Raw genomic sequence first — 14824 nt, forward strand, 5'->3', positions numbered from 1 at the left:
ATAGCCTGCTCTCTTGTGGGCTCCATGACAAGCTGTTCCAAAAAGCCATCCTGTAAGCATTCCATGAATTCCCTTTCTTTAGATCCACTAGCAACATTATTTACCCAGTCACCTGCATATTGAAGACTCCCATGATCAATGTAACCTTGCCTTTCTGACATGCCTTCTCTATTTCCCGGTACATGTTGCGTCCCTGGTCCTGACCACTGTTAGGAGGTCTATACACAACTCCAATTATATACTGGACTGTTCCATTTTCTAAGGCTATATTGAGGTATAATGGGGATAGATATCTTAATAATAATGATGTGACTCTGTCAAAACTCTAAAAAGAGATGATTAGAAGAACTGAGTTCTGAAGAAGAGTCGCTGGACTTGAAATGTAATTCTGCTTTTTCTTGACTGATGCTACTGGACCTATTGAGTTTCTCCAGCAATTTCTGTTTCTGTTGTAGTTTGACATTCATTGGTCAACACATTCCCTTAAAAGGACTGTAATCTGTTTTGTGCCATTGAGAAACGATCAGAACATGTACATGTTCTTTCTAACTGCAAAGAACAGGACCTGGTGTATTAATAAATTTAGCTTCCAGTATATGCAAGTGCGCCATTCTGCAAACCCGAATGACAATCTTAAATTGATTGTCTGCGCAATTCTTCACATACTCAGGTTTATGTAGCAAATGTTGTCCAATTGCAGAATCACATGTGCAATAGTAATATGAATGCTATCATCAGCAGCATCAATAATAGGATAAGATATCAAGACAAGATGTTTTGCCTACCACACAAATTAATAATGCTGGATATGAATTTCAGTGCCATTGTAGTACTAAGTATGTAAACCATTTGTTTCAAAGACAGGAGGATTGTATTAAACAACATACCCCTTCGGCTCTTTTCAACAATCAAGGTATCGACCAAATCCAACTAGTTCAATCTGGCAAGGCTCTCGACACACTGTCCAAAATTAGATGTGATTCTGTAGACAAAGGTTGACCAGCAGAGTATTGAAGGGACAAAGCAAAATATTGAGAGTGCTGAAAATCTGAAATTCATAGAATCCGTATAGTGTGGAAACAGGCCCTTTGGCCCAACACATCCACACCGACCCTCTGAAGAGTAACCCACCCAGACTCTACCCTATATTTACCCCTGACCAATGCACCTAACCTACACATCCCTGAACACTATAGGCAATTTAGCATGGCCAGTTCACCTAACCTGCACATCTTTGAATTGTGGGAGGAAAGCGGAGCACCCAGAGGAAACCCACACAGACACTGGGAGAATGTGCAGACTCCACACAGGCAGTCGCCTGAGCCTGGAATCGAACCCGGGTCCCTGAAGCAATTGTGAAGCAATAGTCCTAACCACTAAGCCACTGTGCTGCCTGAAATTAGAAGAGAACATGTAGGAAATTCCTGGCCTGTCGGGAATGAGCTTTAAAGGGACACTTACTAAAAGAAAATGCTTGACAAATTGTGTTTGTTTGCCGAGAATAAAGCTTAACCTTAAGTCTACCTTGCAAAGGAAAATATATGTAGTCATTTCCCTGGAAACTGTTCAAGTAGACATCATGATTTTCACATAGATGCAGAAAGTTTTAGCACCTGAATGAAAATTCTAGAAATTAGTTTTCAGAACAAAGTAACGGCCAAAAATACTTCCTGAAATGCAACATTACTTCCCTTCTTCATTAAAATTGGTTACACAGACTATTTTCTAATTTTCCACAATGCATCTTATTAGCATTTTAATATTTTTTGACTACTTTATCTTGTTTACATATATGGACTATTCAACTCTAGAACAATATTCATATAGCTTTCTGTATTTCTATCTTTTGATGCATTGTGTAATATGTTTGATTTCAGGATGCTGTTACCTGAAGAATCACCTGGTGCCCCTCCTCAGAATATTATGGCCAGTGGTCGAACAAACCAATCCATAATGGTACAGTGGCAGCCTCCCCCAGAGCAGGAGATTAATGGGGTTCTTAAAGGATACATTCTCAGGTACAGAATGAAGCACTAATAAATTCTGGAGAAAGTGAGGACTGCAGATGCTGGAGATTAAAGTCGAAAAGTGTGGTGCTAGAAGAGCACAGCCAGTCAGGCAGCATCCGAGGAGCAGGAGAATCGAAATGAGCCTCATTCCCAGTGAAGACCTTATGCTCGAAACATCGATTCACCTGCTCCTCAGATTCTGCCTGACCTGCTATGCTTTTCCAGCACCACACTAATAAATTCAGAAAGTCAAGAAAATTCTGCTTTAAAAGAAGTGGAATCCAGGAAGGAAATTGCTAACAACCCATTTTAAAAAAAAATATGCAAAGTTATAAATCTGACAGATACCTTTTCTTTAAGGGTACGTTCAAGATTTATTTTGCTTTAATACATGACATGATAGAAACAATAGATGGTGAAAGACCTGGAACCATTTATTTTGGAAATTGAAATTTTAATAAAATATCACCGTGGGCGGCACGGTGGCACAGTGGTTAGCACTGCTGCCTCACAGCGCCAGAGACCCGGGTTCAATTCCCGCCTCAGGCGACTCTCTGTGTGGAGTTTGCACATTCTCCCCGTGTCTGCGTGGGTTTCCTCCGGGTGCTCCGGTTTCCTCCCACAGTCCAAAAATGTGCAGAGTTTAGGTGAATTGGCCATGCTAAATTGCTCGTAGTGTTAGATGAAGTGGTAAATGTAGGGGAATGGGTCTGGGTGGGTTACGCTTCGGCGGGTCGGTGTGGACTTGTTGGGCCAAAGGGCCTGTTTCCACACTGTAAGTAATCTAATCTAATCTAATCACTGAGAGTTAAGTACTACATTGTAAACCTCCATTGATTTTTTATTTTTGGAAACTGAGCACTTTCTCAAGGTTTTATCAAGGGGGAGAAAAAAGTGTTGGCTTTCATACGATATTAATACTAGGTCAGTTCTTGGAGGGGCTCTGTGCAATAGTTTAACACAGTACCCTTGACCTGAGATTAAATCTATCCCAGACAGATTGAATGAAAGTGTGCTTCCACTGCTGACTATTGAAGTCCAATGGCAAACTGGATTCAGTCAGTCTCAATCAGTTGCGAATTAACATATGCACAGCATCCACAAAATTACCTATAATTTAATTCTTATTGACATGAAATTGTCAGCCTTATGGGAAAGGCAGGTGTGGAAAATGGAAACAACACTTCTGATAGTAGATTATATCATTGTGATAGTAAAAAGAGTGTTTATTTTAATGTACTACAGTGATATTGAAGTGTTGAGCTGACACTGAGTGTCCAAGGTACAAGAATGGTCCATTCCTTTCTCTCAACATTATTTGCTTTAAAACGCACCAAAATATGATAAAGAACATGGTGCAATTCCCAGTGTAATTGTTTCTCTGGTGATGATACCAAAGGAATATTTTTAACAGTTGTGTTGTGAAGCTGCAGACAGTAAAGAAGGTAGTGTGTGATTAATTCGTCTACCACAATCACCATGATTTATAATGATCACACCAGTAGTAATGAAAACAGCACAATAATCTCAAGAAATTAATGACACTAATGTTGGAAAAACAACTAATAAAATTAGTTTGGGGACAGGCACATCATGATAAAACAAACAACTATAAGTTGCAAGAGTAAATAGTTTGTTCTTAAACTATCTGAACTTGGAAACTTGAGTTTTCTTTCTGTTCTTTTAATTGTTCAGTTTTCGATGCTTTCAAAAATGTTCAAGACATTTCAATGACAATTTTGTGGAATGTACATAGTTTTGATTCTTAGAGTTTCACAAGTTTTAAAAACAATAAATACAGTGAAACAAAGCTACAAGTTTCACATGGTTACAAATTTTGTCACAAGTTCAGTGGTACAGGTTCATGTCCAGTCCCAATGTAATAAATCTTGGTCAACTTTTATATATTTGCTATCTTTCTTGTGTTTTAATGTGATCTTAATCCACCTCTGTTTTCACCCTTCACAATATCAAGTATGCAGTTTTTGATGGTCCCATTAGGGACAATATGGACAAAATAATCACAAACTTTGAATAAGAAACATCTGTGTTTTGTGATATTTTAGGATATCGTCTAAGTTAGAAAATAAACCATTTTATTTGTGTCAGATTCTTTTCTGCAGGGCAATGAAGGTTGGGGTAGGAGCTGGTAAAGGTGTATAAGATTATGAGGGACATGGACAGAATGGATGAAAAGCAACAGTTCCCTATAGTCGAAGGTCAAGAACAATGGGGCACACTTTTTGAAGAAAGACAGGAAGTTCCGAGCAGATTTGAGGAAAAATACTTTCACCCAGAGGATTGTGGGGATTTGGGAATACACTGCATAGGAGGGTAGTTGAGGTGGGTAATTTCGCAGCCTTTAAAAAGTACTTGGATGAGCACTTGAAGTGTCATAACATTCAAAGTTATTGACCTAGTAAGGAAAAGTGAGACTCGTGTAGGTCGTGGTGTAATTTTGACATACAGAATTGATGTGCTGAGGGGCAGCTTCAGTCCTGTATAATTCTATGACTCTGTAATATTAAAAGCTTTAGCAAAGTATTGAAGTTTTTATCAGAAGAGTGTATTACAAAAAAAACTGAAAAAAATACTCCTCAATTCTGCCAAGTTCCACACCATTTATTCCAAAAATGTTTATTGATTTAAAAACTATGCATCTTCTTCATATCACATTGGCATTATTCATTGCTATGTTCATACATCTGAATTTAATCCAATACCACTGCAATTCCTGTGATACTGTTTTGAGTTTCGGTCTTTATTTCTTTGTAGGTATCGACTTGCAGGCCTTCCAGGTGGATACCATTATAAGAATATCACTAGCCCTGAAGTGACCTATTGCCTAGTGAAGGACTTGATCATATGGACCCAGTATGAAATTCAAGTTGCAGCATACAATAGTGCTGGGCTTGGTGCATTCAGCAGAGCAGCAGCTGAGTACACACTGCAGGGAGGTGAGAAAATCATTTTAAAGATTTACTTTTTAAAAATTATGTCTTACCTTACTCCCTGATGTTCTCCCACTCAGGGGCTGTCATTGCCCTGTTGCAGCTACATCAACTCGACCAGAACAATATCAACCCCAGACCTTTGATAACTTTGACATTAATGTCAGTCTTTATTCAGTAAAATCAAAATATATTTCCTTGAGTGGAGATTGCTGCTTCAGTTGTGGTGAAATGCAAATTTGTTATCTATTATCAAACTTGTCCTCCTTTGTTTTCTGTTTCATTTTATTGTTGTCCCATAGAATAGCTTCACTGAGGATTGATGACTTGATTTGAATGATTTATTGTCACTTGCATTTCACAGTGAATAATACAGTAAAACACACTTAGCAGCTTCAAGTGTCGCCACAATCCAGCACCATTTTGAATAGTTGAAGAAGAAAAAGATATTCAAAAATTTAAATTTCCAGCAGTCCTGAGAAGACCCATCAGAGATTACAACAAACATCCTTTTTTAGATCCTGTACTAAATACAGTAATCTCGAGTTTAGCGTTGAAAGTTTAGAACTGTATAAGTCAAACACTGTTTTATCTGAATTGTTCCTATAAACCTTGTGCTGAGGTATTTCCTGAGGAGAGATTGTCAAAGTAAGCAGATCCTTGGACTAGTTGCTATGCAATATTTCTCAAGATGCTGCTGAAATGAGATTATACATACATTTGATTTGTCCCTTTAAGCTAACAAGTAAGAAAAGTTTCATTCAATAAGCTGCTTAAAATTTCTCAATTCATGAGGAAGAGACCAAATTATAAGAATCTGTAAAACCAGCATGATAAAAATAGGCCTGGATTTTGCACTAATGATGGCAGAACTGTCAGAATTGCCTGTGTTACTCCACTTAAGCTGCCATCAACTTCAGAAATCCGAATATGTCCATAATGCTGCAAAGCTCATGGACTCTCCAACATCCCCAATGTAGTGCTCAAGATATGTTCCAAAAGTAAATGAACCATTAGTCAAGCTGGCTCAGCATAGCTAAATCACAAGCAGCTACTCGATTATCAGTCTTCTACTATCAGCAACATAGTAGAAGATGAAAATGACAGCATTACAAAGGGAACACTTAAAACACCAAAATTCTGCTCACCATAGTTTGGGTTCCACCAGAGTTAACCAACTCCCAAGTTTGTTACAAATCGGTATTCTCGACAGAAAATTCTTAGGACACCAAGACAGTATTTAGACCATTAGACATTTGAGCAGAAATTAGGTCATTCAGCCATCTAGTCTGCTCTGCCATTCAACCATAGGTTTTTCAACCCCATTTTCCTGCTTTCTCCCTGCAACATTTGATCCCCTTAGCAATTGAGAACTTCTCTATCTCCGTTTTAAATGTACTCAATGACCTGGCCCCCGCAGCATTCTGTGGCAATGAATTGCACAGATTCACCACTTGCTGGTTAAAGAAGTTCTCCTTATCTCCATTCTAAAAGGTCATGATTTGGAGGTGCTGGTATTAGACAGCGGTGTATAAAGTTAAAAATCACGCAACACCAGGTTATAGTCCAACAGGTTTAATTAGAAGTATTAGCTTTTGGAGAACTGCTCCTTCATCAGGTGGCTGTGGAGTATAAGATTGTAGGACACTGAATTTATAGCAAAAGTTTACAGTGTGAGCTAACTGAAATTATATATTGAAAAAGACCTGGATTGATTGTTAAATCTCTCATCTTTTAGAATGGGCATGTTGGTTTCAGTTCTTTCATATATAATTCCCAGATCTTAAAGTTACATTCTCGAATGAACTTTAACAATAGGTCTCCACAACCACCTGATAAAGGAGCGGCGCTCCGAAAGCTAGTGCTTCCAATTAAACCTGTTGGACTATAACCTGGTGTTGTGTGATTTTTAACTTTGTACACCCCAGTCCAACACTGGCATCTCCAAATCAATTAACAACAGGTGCCATGTTGGCCCAGATAATGAATTGAAGGTGTGAGGTGCCCTGTATGAGGCTGTCTGTGCCCAAGTGTTCAGACTGATTCTAATCTAAAAAAGGGATTTACAGAATCTTACATGGATTCATGCAGTTTTTGAGGAAAATAAAATGTAATTCTGCAAGTACAAATTCATCTCACAAACTTATATGTGTATGTGTGCAGGTGGATATGTGTATGTGCAGGGGGTATGTGAGGAAGCGTGTGTATGTTTATGTGTTTGTGTGAGTATAAAAGGGTATAAGTCTGTGAGAGGGTGCATGTGTGAGTGTGGGAGTGTATGTGTGCATGTATGAGAGAGAGCTTGTGTATGAGAGAGTGTCTGCGTGAGTGCAAGGGTCTGTAGGAGTGTGTGTGTGTGTGGTCTGTCGGAGTGTCTGTGAGTGTGTGTCTGTCTGTGTGTAGTGCTGTGGGATCACCTGTAATGTGACATGAACCCAAGGTCCTGGTTGAGGCATCCCCATGGGTACCGAATTTGGCTATCAGCCTCTGCTTGGCCACTTTGCGTTTTTGCCTGGCCAAAGTCCGCCTTGGAGGATGGTCATCTCAAGGTTCAAGGTCGAATGTCGCGGATAACTGAAGTGTTCTCTGAATGGGAGGGAATACTCCTGTCTGTTGACTGTTGTGCAGTGTCCATTCATCCATTGCCATAGTCTCTGCTCGGTCTCACCAATGTACCATGACTCAGGGCATCCTTGCCTACAGCATATGAGATAGACAATGTTGGCCGAGTCACATGAGTACCTGCCACGTACATGATGGGAAGTGTCCCCACACGTATTGGTGGTATCCGTGTCTACACTCTGACATGTCTTGCAGCATCTACTATGACAAGGGTTGTTGTCATGGTAGATGCTGCAAGGTGTTGTCCTGAAAGCTGGGCAGTTTGCTGCGAACAATGTTCTGTTTGAGGTTTGGTGGTTGTTTAAAGGTGAGAAGTGGAGGCATGGAAAAGGTCTTGGCGAGGTGCTCATCCTCATTGATGCAGGCTCCGAAGAACATGGCATAGTTTTTGGCTCCTGGGAAGTACTGAATAACGAAGGGTACCCTGTCTTAACAAACAATCCAGGTCTTTTTCAATATATAATTTCAGTTACATCACACTGTAAACTTTTGCTATAAATTCTGTGTCCTACAATCTTATACTCCACAACCATCCGATGAAGGAGCAGCACTCCGAAAGCTAGTGCTTCCAAATAAACCTGTTGGATTATAACCTGGTGTTCTGTGATTTTTAACATTCTAAAAGGTCTTCCCTTTACTCTAAGGCTGTGCCCTAAGGTACTCGTCTCTCATGCCAATGGAAACATCTTCCCAATGTCCACTTTGTCCAGCCCATTCAGTATTCTGTAAGTTTCAGTCAGATCCTCCCCATCCTTCTAAATTCCATCAGTATAATCCCAGAGATCTCAAACATTCCTCATATATTCTGCCTTTCATTCCTTTCATCACTCTTGTCAACTTCCCCTGGACCCGGTCCAGAGCCAATTGCTCACAGTACTCTAAATGTCATTTTACCACAGCCTTATAAAGCTTCAGAGTACATCCCTGCCTTTATATTCTCGTTCTCTCGAGATGAATGATAACATTGTATTTGCCTTCCTAACTAATGACTCAATCTGCCAGTTTACTTTAAGAGAAACCTGGATTAGGACTCCCAAATCCCTTTGCACTTCAGAATTCTGAATTTTCTCCCCATTTAGAAAATAGTCCATGCCTCAATTCTTCCTACCAAAATGCAGGACCTCACACTTTCCCACGTTGTATTTCATCTGCCACTTCTTTGCTCATTCTCCCAACCTTTCTAAAGTTTTCTGCAGCCTCCCAGCCTCTTCAATACTCCCTGCCTCTTCACCTAACTTTGTATCATCTGCAAACTTAGACAGAATGCCCTCAGTTACTTCATCCAAATCATTAATGTATAAATTGAAAAGTTGAGGTCCCAACACTGGGGAACACCACTAGTCACCAACTTCCATTCTGAGAAGGCCCTTTTGTTCCCCACTCTCTGCCTTCTGCCAGACAGCCAGTCTTTTATCCATGCTAATACCTGGCTCTAATACCATGGGCCCTAACCTTACTCAGCAGCATATTATCAAAGGCCTTCTGGAAATCGAGATACAATGAAATCCACTGGCTTTTCTTGGTATAACCTGCTTGTTACCTCCTCTAACAAATTTGTCAGGCATGACCTCCCCTTGATGAAACCACACTAACTTTGCCCTATTTTACCATGCACTTCCAAGTATTCATAAATCTCATCCTTCACAATGGACTCCAAAAAGGACTGAGGTCAGGCTAATCAGCCTATAATTTAGTCGTGGAAGATCACTATTAAAGACCCCACTACCTCTTCAGCTATCTCCTTCAGAATTCCAGGGTGTAGCTCATCTGGTTCAGGTGATGTATACACTTTCAGACCTTTTAGTTTTTCTCGCACCATTCCTTGGTGATGGCCACCACACTTATATCTGTTCCTTGAATTTTTGGGAAATAACTCGTGTCTTCCGCTGTGAAGACTGACACAAAGTACTTATTCAGTTCCTCAGCTATTTCTTTGTTCCCCATTACTACTACTCCAGAATCATTTTCCGATGGCCCAGTCTCCAATTTTGCCTCTCTTTTGCCCCTCATATATCTAAAGAAATTCTTGCAATCTTTCCTAATATTACTGACCAGCTTACCCTCATATTTAATCTTCTCCCTTCTTATTTCTGCCTTTGTTGTCCTCTGTTGGCCTTTGTAGGTTTCCCAATCCTCTTACTTCCCACTGCACTTTGCCACATTATATGCTTTCTGTTCTGCTTTTTTGTTGTCCCTGTCTTCCCTGGTCAGCCATGATTGCCTCATCCTCCCTTTAGTACGCTTCTTTATCCTCAGGGTGAATTTATGCTTTCTCTCTCGAATTACTCCCAGAAACTCTTGCCATCGCTGTTCCACTGTCTTTCCTGCTAGGTTCCTTTCCCAGTCAATTCTGGTCAGCTTCTCCCTCGTGCGTCTGTAGTTGCCTTTATTCAACTGTAATACCATTACATCTATTTCCATTTTCTCCCTTTCAATCTGCAGAGTAAATTCTATCATATGGTCACTACCTCCTAAGGGTTTCTTCGCCTTAAGCTCCCTTATCAAGTCTGCCTCATTGCACAACACTAAATCCAGAATCACCTGTTCCCTAGTGGACTCCACCACAAGCTGCTCCAAAAAAGTGGCCTTAAGGAGCTCTAAGAAAATTGAAGTCAAGGTTAGAGAGAAAGCCCTCACCTGGCTATTGTTATATATAGCACAAAGAAAGATGGCTGTCAGCTTTAAGACCAATCATCTCGGCCCAGAAGACTGCTTCTGTAGATACTCAAGGCAATATTCTAGACCCAACCATCTTCATCTACTTCAACAATGATCCTTTTATCAAAAGGTCAGAAGTGGAGATGTTCATTTATGTTTGCTGTATGTTTAGTTCAGTTGAGAACTCCTTAGAAAACGAAGCAGTCTGTGTCCTTGTGGTCACGATACCTGGCCTGCATTCGGCCTTAGGCCAATAAGTAGACAATAACATTTGTGCTAGTTAAGAGTCGGAGGATGAAAGTCTACAAGAAGAGAGAATCTCACCATCTCCTCTTGACAGCTTTGCTAGAGCTGAATTTCAAGCTGTCAATATTCTAAGCAGTATCATTGTCTAGAAACTGAACTGAAACAGCTATATATATAATGTAACTCCTAGACTAGGTCATGCGTGAAGAGTTCTACTGTGAGTTTCTCACATTCTGCCACCTCAAAGCTTATCAAACATCTATATAGAAGTCACAAGCCAGGGATATGATGGAATAGTTCCTAATTGCCTTGTGCGTGCAGTTTCAATAACACTGAAGCAGTTTGATAAAGCCTTGAACAAAGCAATCCACTTTCATTACCAACCCTCGGGCTGCAGTACCACTTACAATATGCAACAAAGCAACTCAAAAGAGGCTGTTTCAAGAGCATCATCCAACCCTGTGACCTTGGCTACCTAAGAGAGCAAGATCAGAAGACATGAGGAATATCACCCTTTGCAAGTTCCCCTCCAAGTCATATATCATCCTGTCTTTGAAATATGTTGCTGTTTCTTCACTGAGTGGATCAAAACTCTGAGCTACTTAAATCAAAACTACCTAAATCAAGCAGCATTGCGGGTCTGTGTGTTACCCTACATCAGCTATAGCAGAAAATAGTTTATCAGCATCTTCTCAAGGGCTGTTTGGAACAAATCGCAACAAATGCTATCTAATCCAGTGATGCTTATATTCTGTGAAATATTAAATTAAATAACACAAAAATCTATAATTCTCTTCCAATTACTCTACACCTTTTCAGAAGTTGCATTGTTGAAGCCAAACACAGACTTCAGTCAATGGAAGATCTTATGAATTGAAGAATAAGTATGATGGCTCAGTGGTTAGCACTGCTGCCACACAGCGCCAGAGACCTGGGTTTGATTCCAGCCTCGGGCGACTGTCTGTGTGTAGCCTGCACATTCTCCCCGGGTCTGCATAGGTTTCTGCTGTGCGCTCCGGTTTCTTCCCACAGTCCAAAGATGTGCAAGTTAGTTGGATTGGCCATACTAAACTGCCCATAGCATGCAGACTAGATGCAAAAGGCATGGGAAATGCAGAGTTACAGGAATAGATTAGGCGGATGAGTCTAGTTGGGATACTCTTTGGAGGTTTGGGTGTTGACTTGGGCCGAATGGCCTGTTTCCACCCTGTGAGTCTATGATTCTGTTCTATGAACTTCCATTTTTATTGATGGTCCAAAGAGTCCACCATCTGCATAGCACAAGTCAGAGTGTAGACAAGCCTTGATGAGTGCAGCTCCAACAACACTCAAGAAGCTTGACACCTTTCAGATTGAAGCGACCTGCTTGATTGACACCACATTGACAAACATTAACTCCCTCCACCTCCGATGCTCAGCAGAAGTGTGTGCCATCTGCAAATTACATTACAGAAATTCACCAAGGCTCCTTAGACAGCACCTGCCAAACCCCTGGTCATTATCATCCAGAAGGATAAGGATAGCAGATACATGGAAAAGCCACTTACAAGTTGACCCCCAAGCCACTCAGCATTCTGACTTGGAAATATACTTACCATTGTAGAATACATATTACTTGTATACAGTCAGTACTGTATTACTAATTGGCAGGCACTGCTGCTACATTCCCTGTTTCTACCTTCGCCTGAATGGCTTCCTGTATCACAATGTCTTGTTCAGTTTGCTCATCGACCCATTTCTCATGTAGTCGGGCTGAAGCTTCTTAAAATTAGAATTAGGATCCCTCCACTGTGGAAATAGGCACTTCAGCCCAACAAGTCCACACCATCCCTCCAAACCCATCCCCCTATTCTACATTTACCTCTGACTAGTATACCTTGCCTACACATCCCTGGATACTATGGGCAATTTAGCATGGCCAATTCACCTAACCTGCACATCTTTGTGATTGTGGGAGGAAACCAGAGCACCCAGAGGAAACCCACACAGACACGGGGAGAATGTGTAATCTCCACACAGACAGTCGCCTAAGGCTGGAATCGAACTGGGTCCCTGGCACTGTGAGGCAGCAGTGCTAGCCACTGTGCCGCACCAGGAACGAGGCGCATTCCTGATGAAGGACTTATGTCCGAAACGTTGACTCTCCTGCTCCTCAGATGCGACCTGGCTGGTTGCGCTCTTCCTGCACTCTCCTTACCTGGCTCACACAGGCACACTCTCCTACCCTGAACCACTCACCAAATCAAAAGACCCTGACCTTAATGTTGAATGAGGTAACCATTTCCCTCCCTAATGTGTTGCATTGTCTTTAGATCAGCTGATCAACTTACTGCAAATATGTTTGCTCAGAATCATGATGCTATCCAAAAATTCTCATATGGTTGTAGCCTTTACATGTCATCTGAACTGCCAACATTGCTGAGTTTAATTAGAGTCATAGAGATTTACAGCATGGAAACAGACCCAAACAGGTCCAACCAGATATCCCAACCCATTCAGATAAATGCGAGGTGCTGCATTTTGGGAAAGCAAATCTTAACAGGGCTTATACACTTAATGGTAAGGTCCTAGGGAGTATTGCTGAACAAAGAGACCTTGAAGTGCAGGTTCATAGCTCCTTGAAAGTGGATTCGCAGGTAGATAGGATAATGAAGAAGGCGTTTGGTATTTTTTCCTTTATTGGTCAGAGTATTGAGTACAGGAGTTGGGAGGTCATGTTGCGGCTGTACAGGACATTGGTTAGGCCACTGTTGGAATATTGCGTGCAATTCTGGTCTCCTTCCTATCGGAAAGATGTTGTGAAACTTGAAAGGGTTCAGAAAAGATTTACAAGGACGATGCCAGGGTTGGAGGATTTGGGGTAAACAGGCTGGGGCTGTTTTCCCTGGAGCGTCGGAGGCTGAGGGGTGACCTTACAGAGGTCTACAAAATTATGAGGGGCATGGATAGGGTAAATCGGCAAAGTCTTTTCCCTGGGGTCGGGGAGTCCAGAACTAAGGGGCATAGATTTAGGGTGAAAGGGAAATGATATAAAAGAGACCTAAGGGGCAACTTTTTCACACAGAGGGTGATACGTTATTTAGTTTTTTTTATTTACATCAATTTTGACAGTTTTATTAATATTATCACCAATTTCTATACTATGTTAGAATTTAAAAAGAGAAAAGATCTTAACCAATTACAGGAGACTCAACAAACAGCTAGCTCCTTTCTTTGGAAGAACAAAAACCAATTCCAATCAGCTCTAATGAATCTAGCTCTGTCTCTGGCCTCCTGTCTCAGGAGCTCACATCACCTGTTGGCCTACTCAGAAGATATGTACTTCAATTTTGTAAATGTAATCAGCCAGTCTTTTGGGCCTTAACACATTCACAAGGCTCTGAGGCTAACAGCGAGAAGGCATTTTTCCTTTTGTCAGTGTTACGCCCTGTCAGTTAGCAGGAATGCTGTAAAATTGTTTCATCTAAGTAATACCACTTCTTGCTGTGCTGTATCTCTGCAGCAAAGGGCCATAATGAAGGGCCTTAAGATCATGCTTCAACTTCATTTATGTTTCCATTTCAATTGAAGGAGGGGAACCAGTTGTAGGAATATGCCAGTTTAAGAAAATCGGGACTTCAGTTCATATTGGTAACTCCAAACCTTTTCATGAGCTCCAGAATTCTAAAGTTTTTAATGCAAATAGCATTTGTATTTGAGGCAATTCCTAAATCCATGAGCAACTGTTTTGAGACCAATAGATTGTGTTTATCTGTATGTGCATGACAACAACATGAATAATAATTTTTTAAAAAAGCTTTAAATAATTTATTTTAAAACCAAACTGTCTCTGTTAGCTCCAATCATTAATTCCATTTTTTTTTCCAGTCAGTTTGATTTTTTTCATGCAGTTTGTTATTAAAGACAGGGAGGGCAACTGAATTTGCCTCACTGTAGTCATTACTTTCATATGAATGTACAATCTGGAAACTCTGTGCCGTAACTCTGCTGCATACTAATTTGAAATTGTACTTTCTGAATGTGCAGTAGCTAGAGAAAAAAAAATTGAATAAAGAATACTTTGTCAGCTTACCATCAATGCTTTCCAAGTAGTAAGTGGGGTTATGGAATTTCAAATGCTAACTTCAACTCCCTGATTGTCTTAAACAGTTGTTAAAGCCTGTGAATGAATTTCATCTGAATTAGTTTACGTTTATACATTTGCTTGCTGCAAGTTTTTTTTTGGATCTGACTCCAATGATGTTTAGGAAAGTTTAGTTTTATTTTCTCCCCTTGGTTCGGTGTACTTATGAGCAGTTTCATTTTCTTCACCAAGAGTAGGCATGCCACACAAATGGA

General features: G+C 40.6%; 1 protein-coding gene across 4 annotated transcripts in view; it reads left to right on the plus strand.

Annotated features, from left to right (window-relative positions):
* The window catches only part of sdk1a (sidekick cell adhesion molecule 1a), an 856101-nt gene that overhangs the window by 614704 nt on the left and 226573 nt on the right, over window positions 1–14824 (plus strand). For all 4 annotated transcript variants that reach the window (XM_043711901.1, XM_043711903.1, XM_043711902.1 and 1 more), the window contains 2 exons: window positions 1878–2018; window positions 4785–4966. In XM_043711901.1, coding sequence (XP_043567836.1) covers window positions 1878–2018; window positions 4785–4966 — 323 coding nt within the window. The remainder of the gene's footprint in view (window positions 1–1877; window positions 2019–4784; window positions 4967–14824) is intronic.

This window comes from Chiloscyllium plagiosum, chromosome 21, assembly GCF_004010195.1.
Source record: "Chiloscyllium plagiosum isolate BGI_BamShark_2017 chromosome 21, ASM401019v2, whole genome shotgun sequence".
NCBI classification, from domain to species: Eukaryota; Metazoa; Chordata; class Chondrichthyes; order Orectolobiformes; family Hemiscylliidae; genus Chiloscyllium; species Chiloscyllium plagiosum.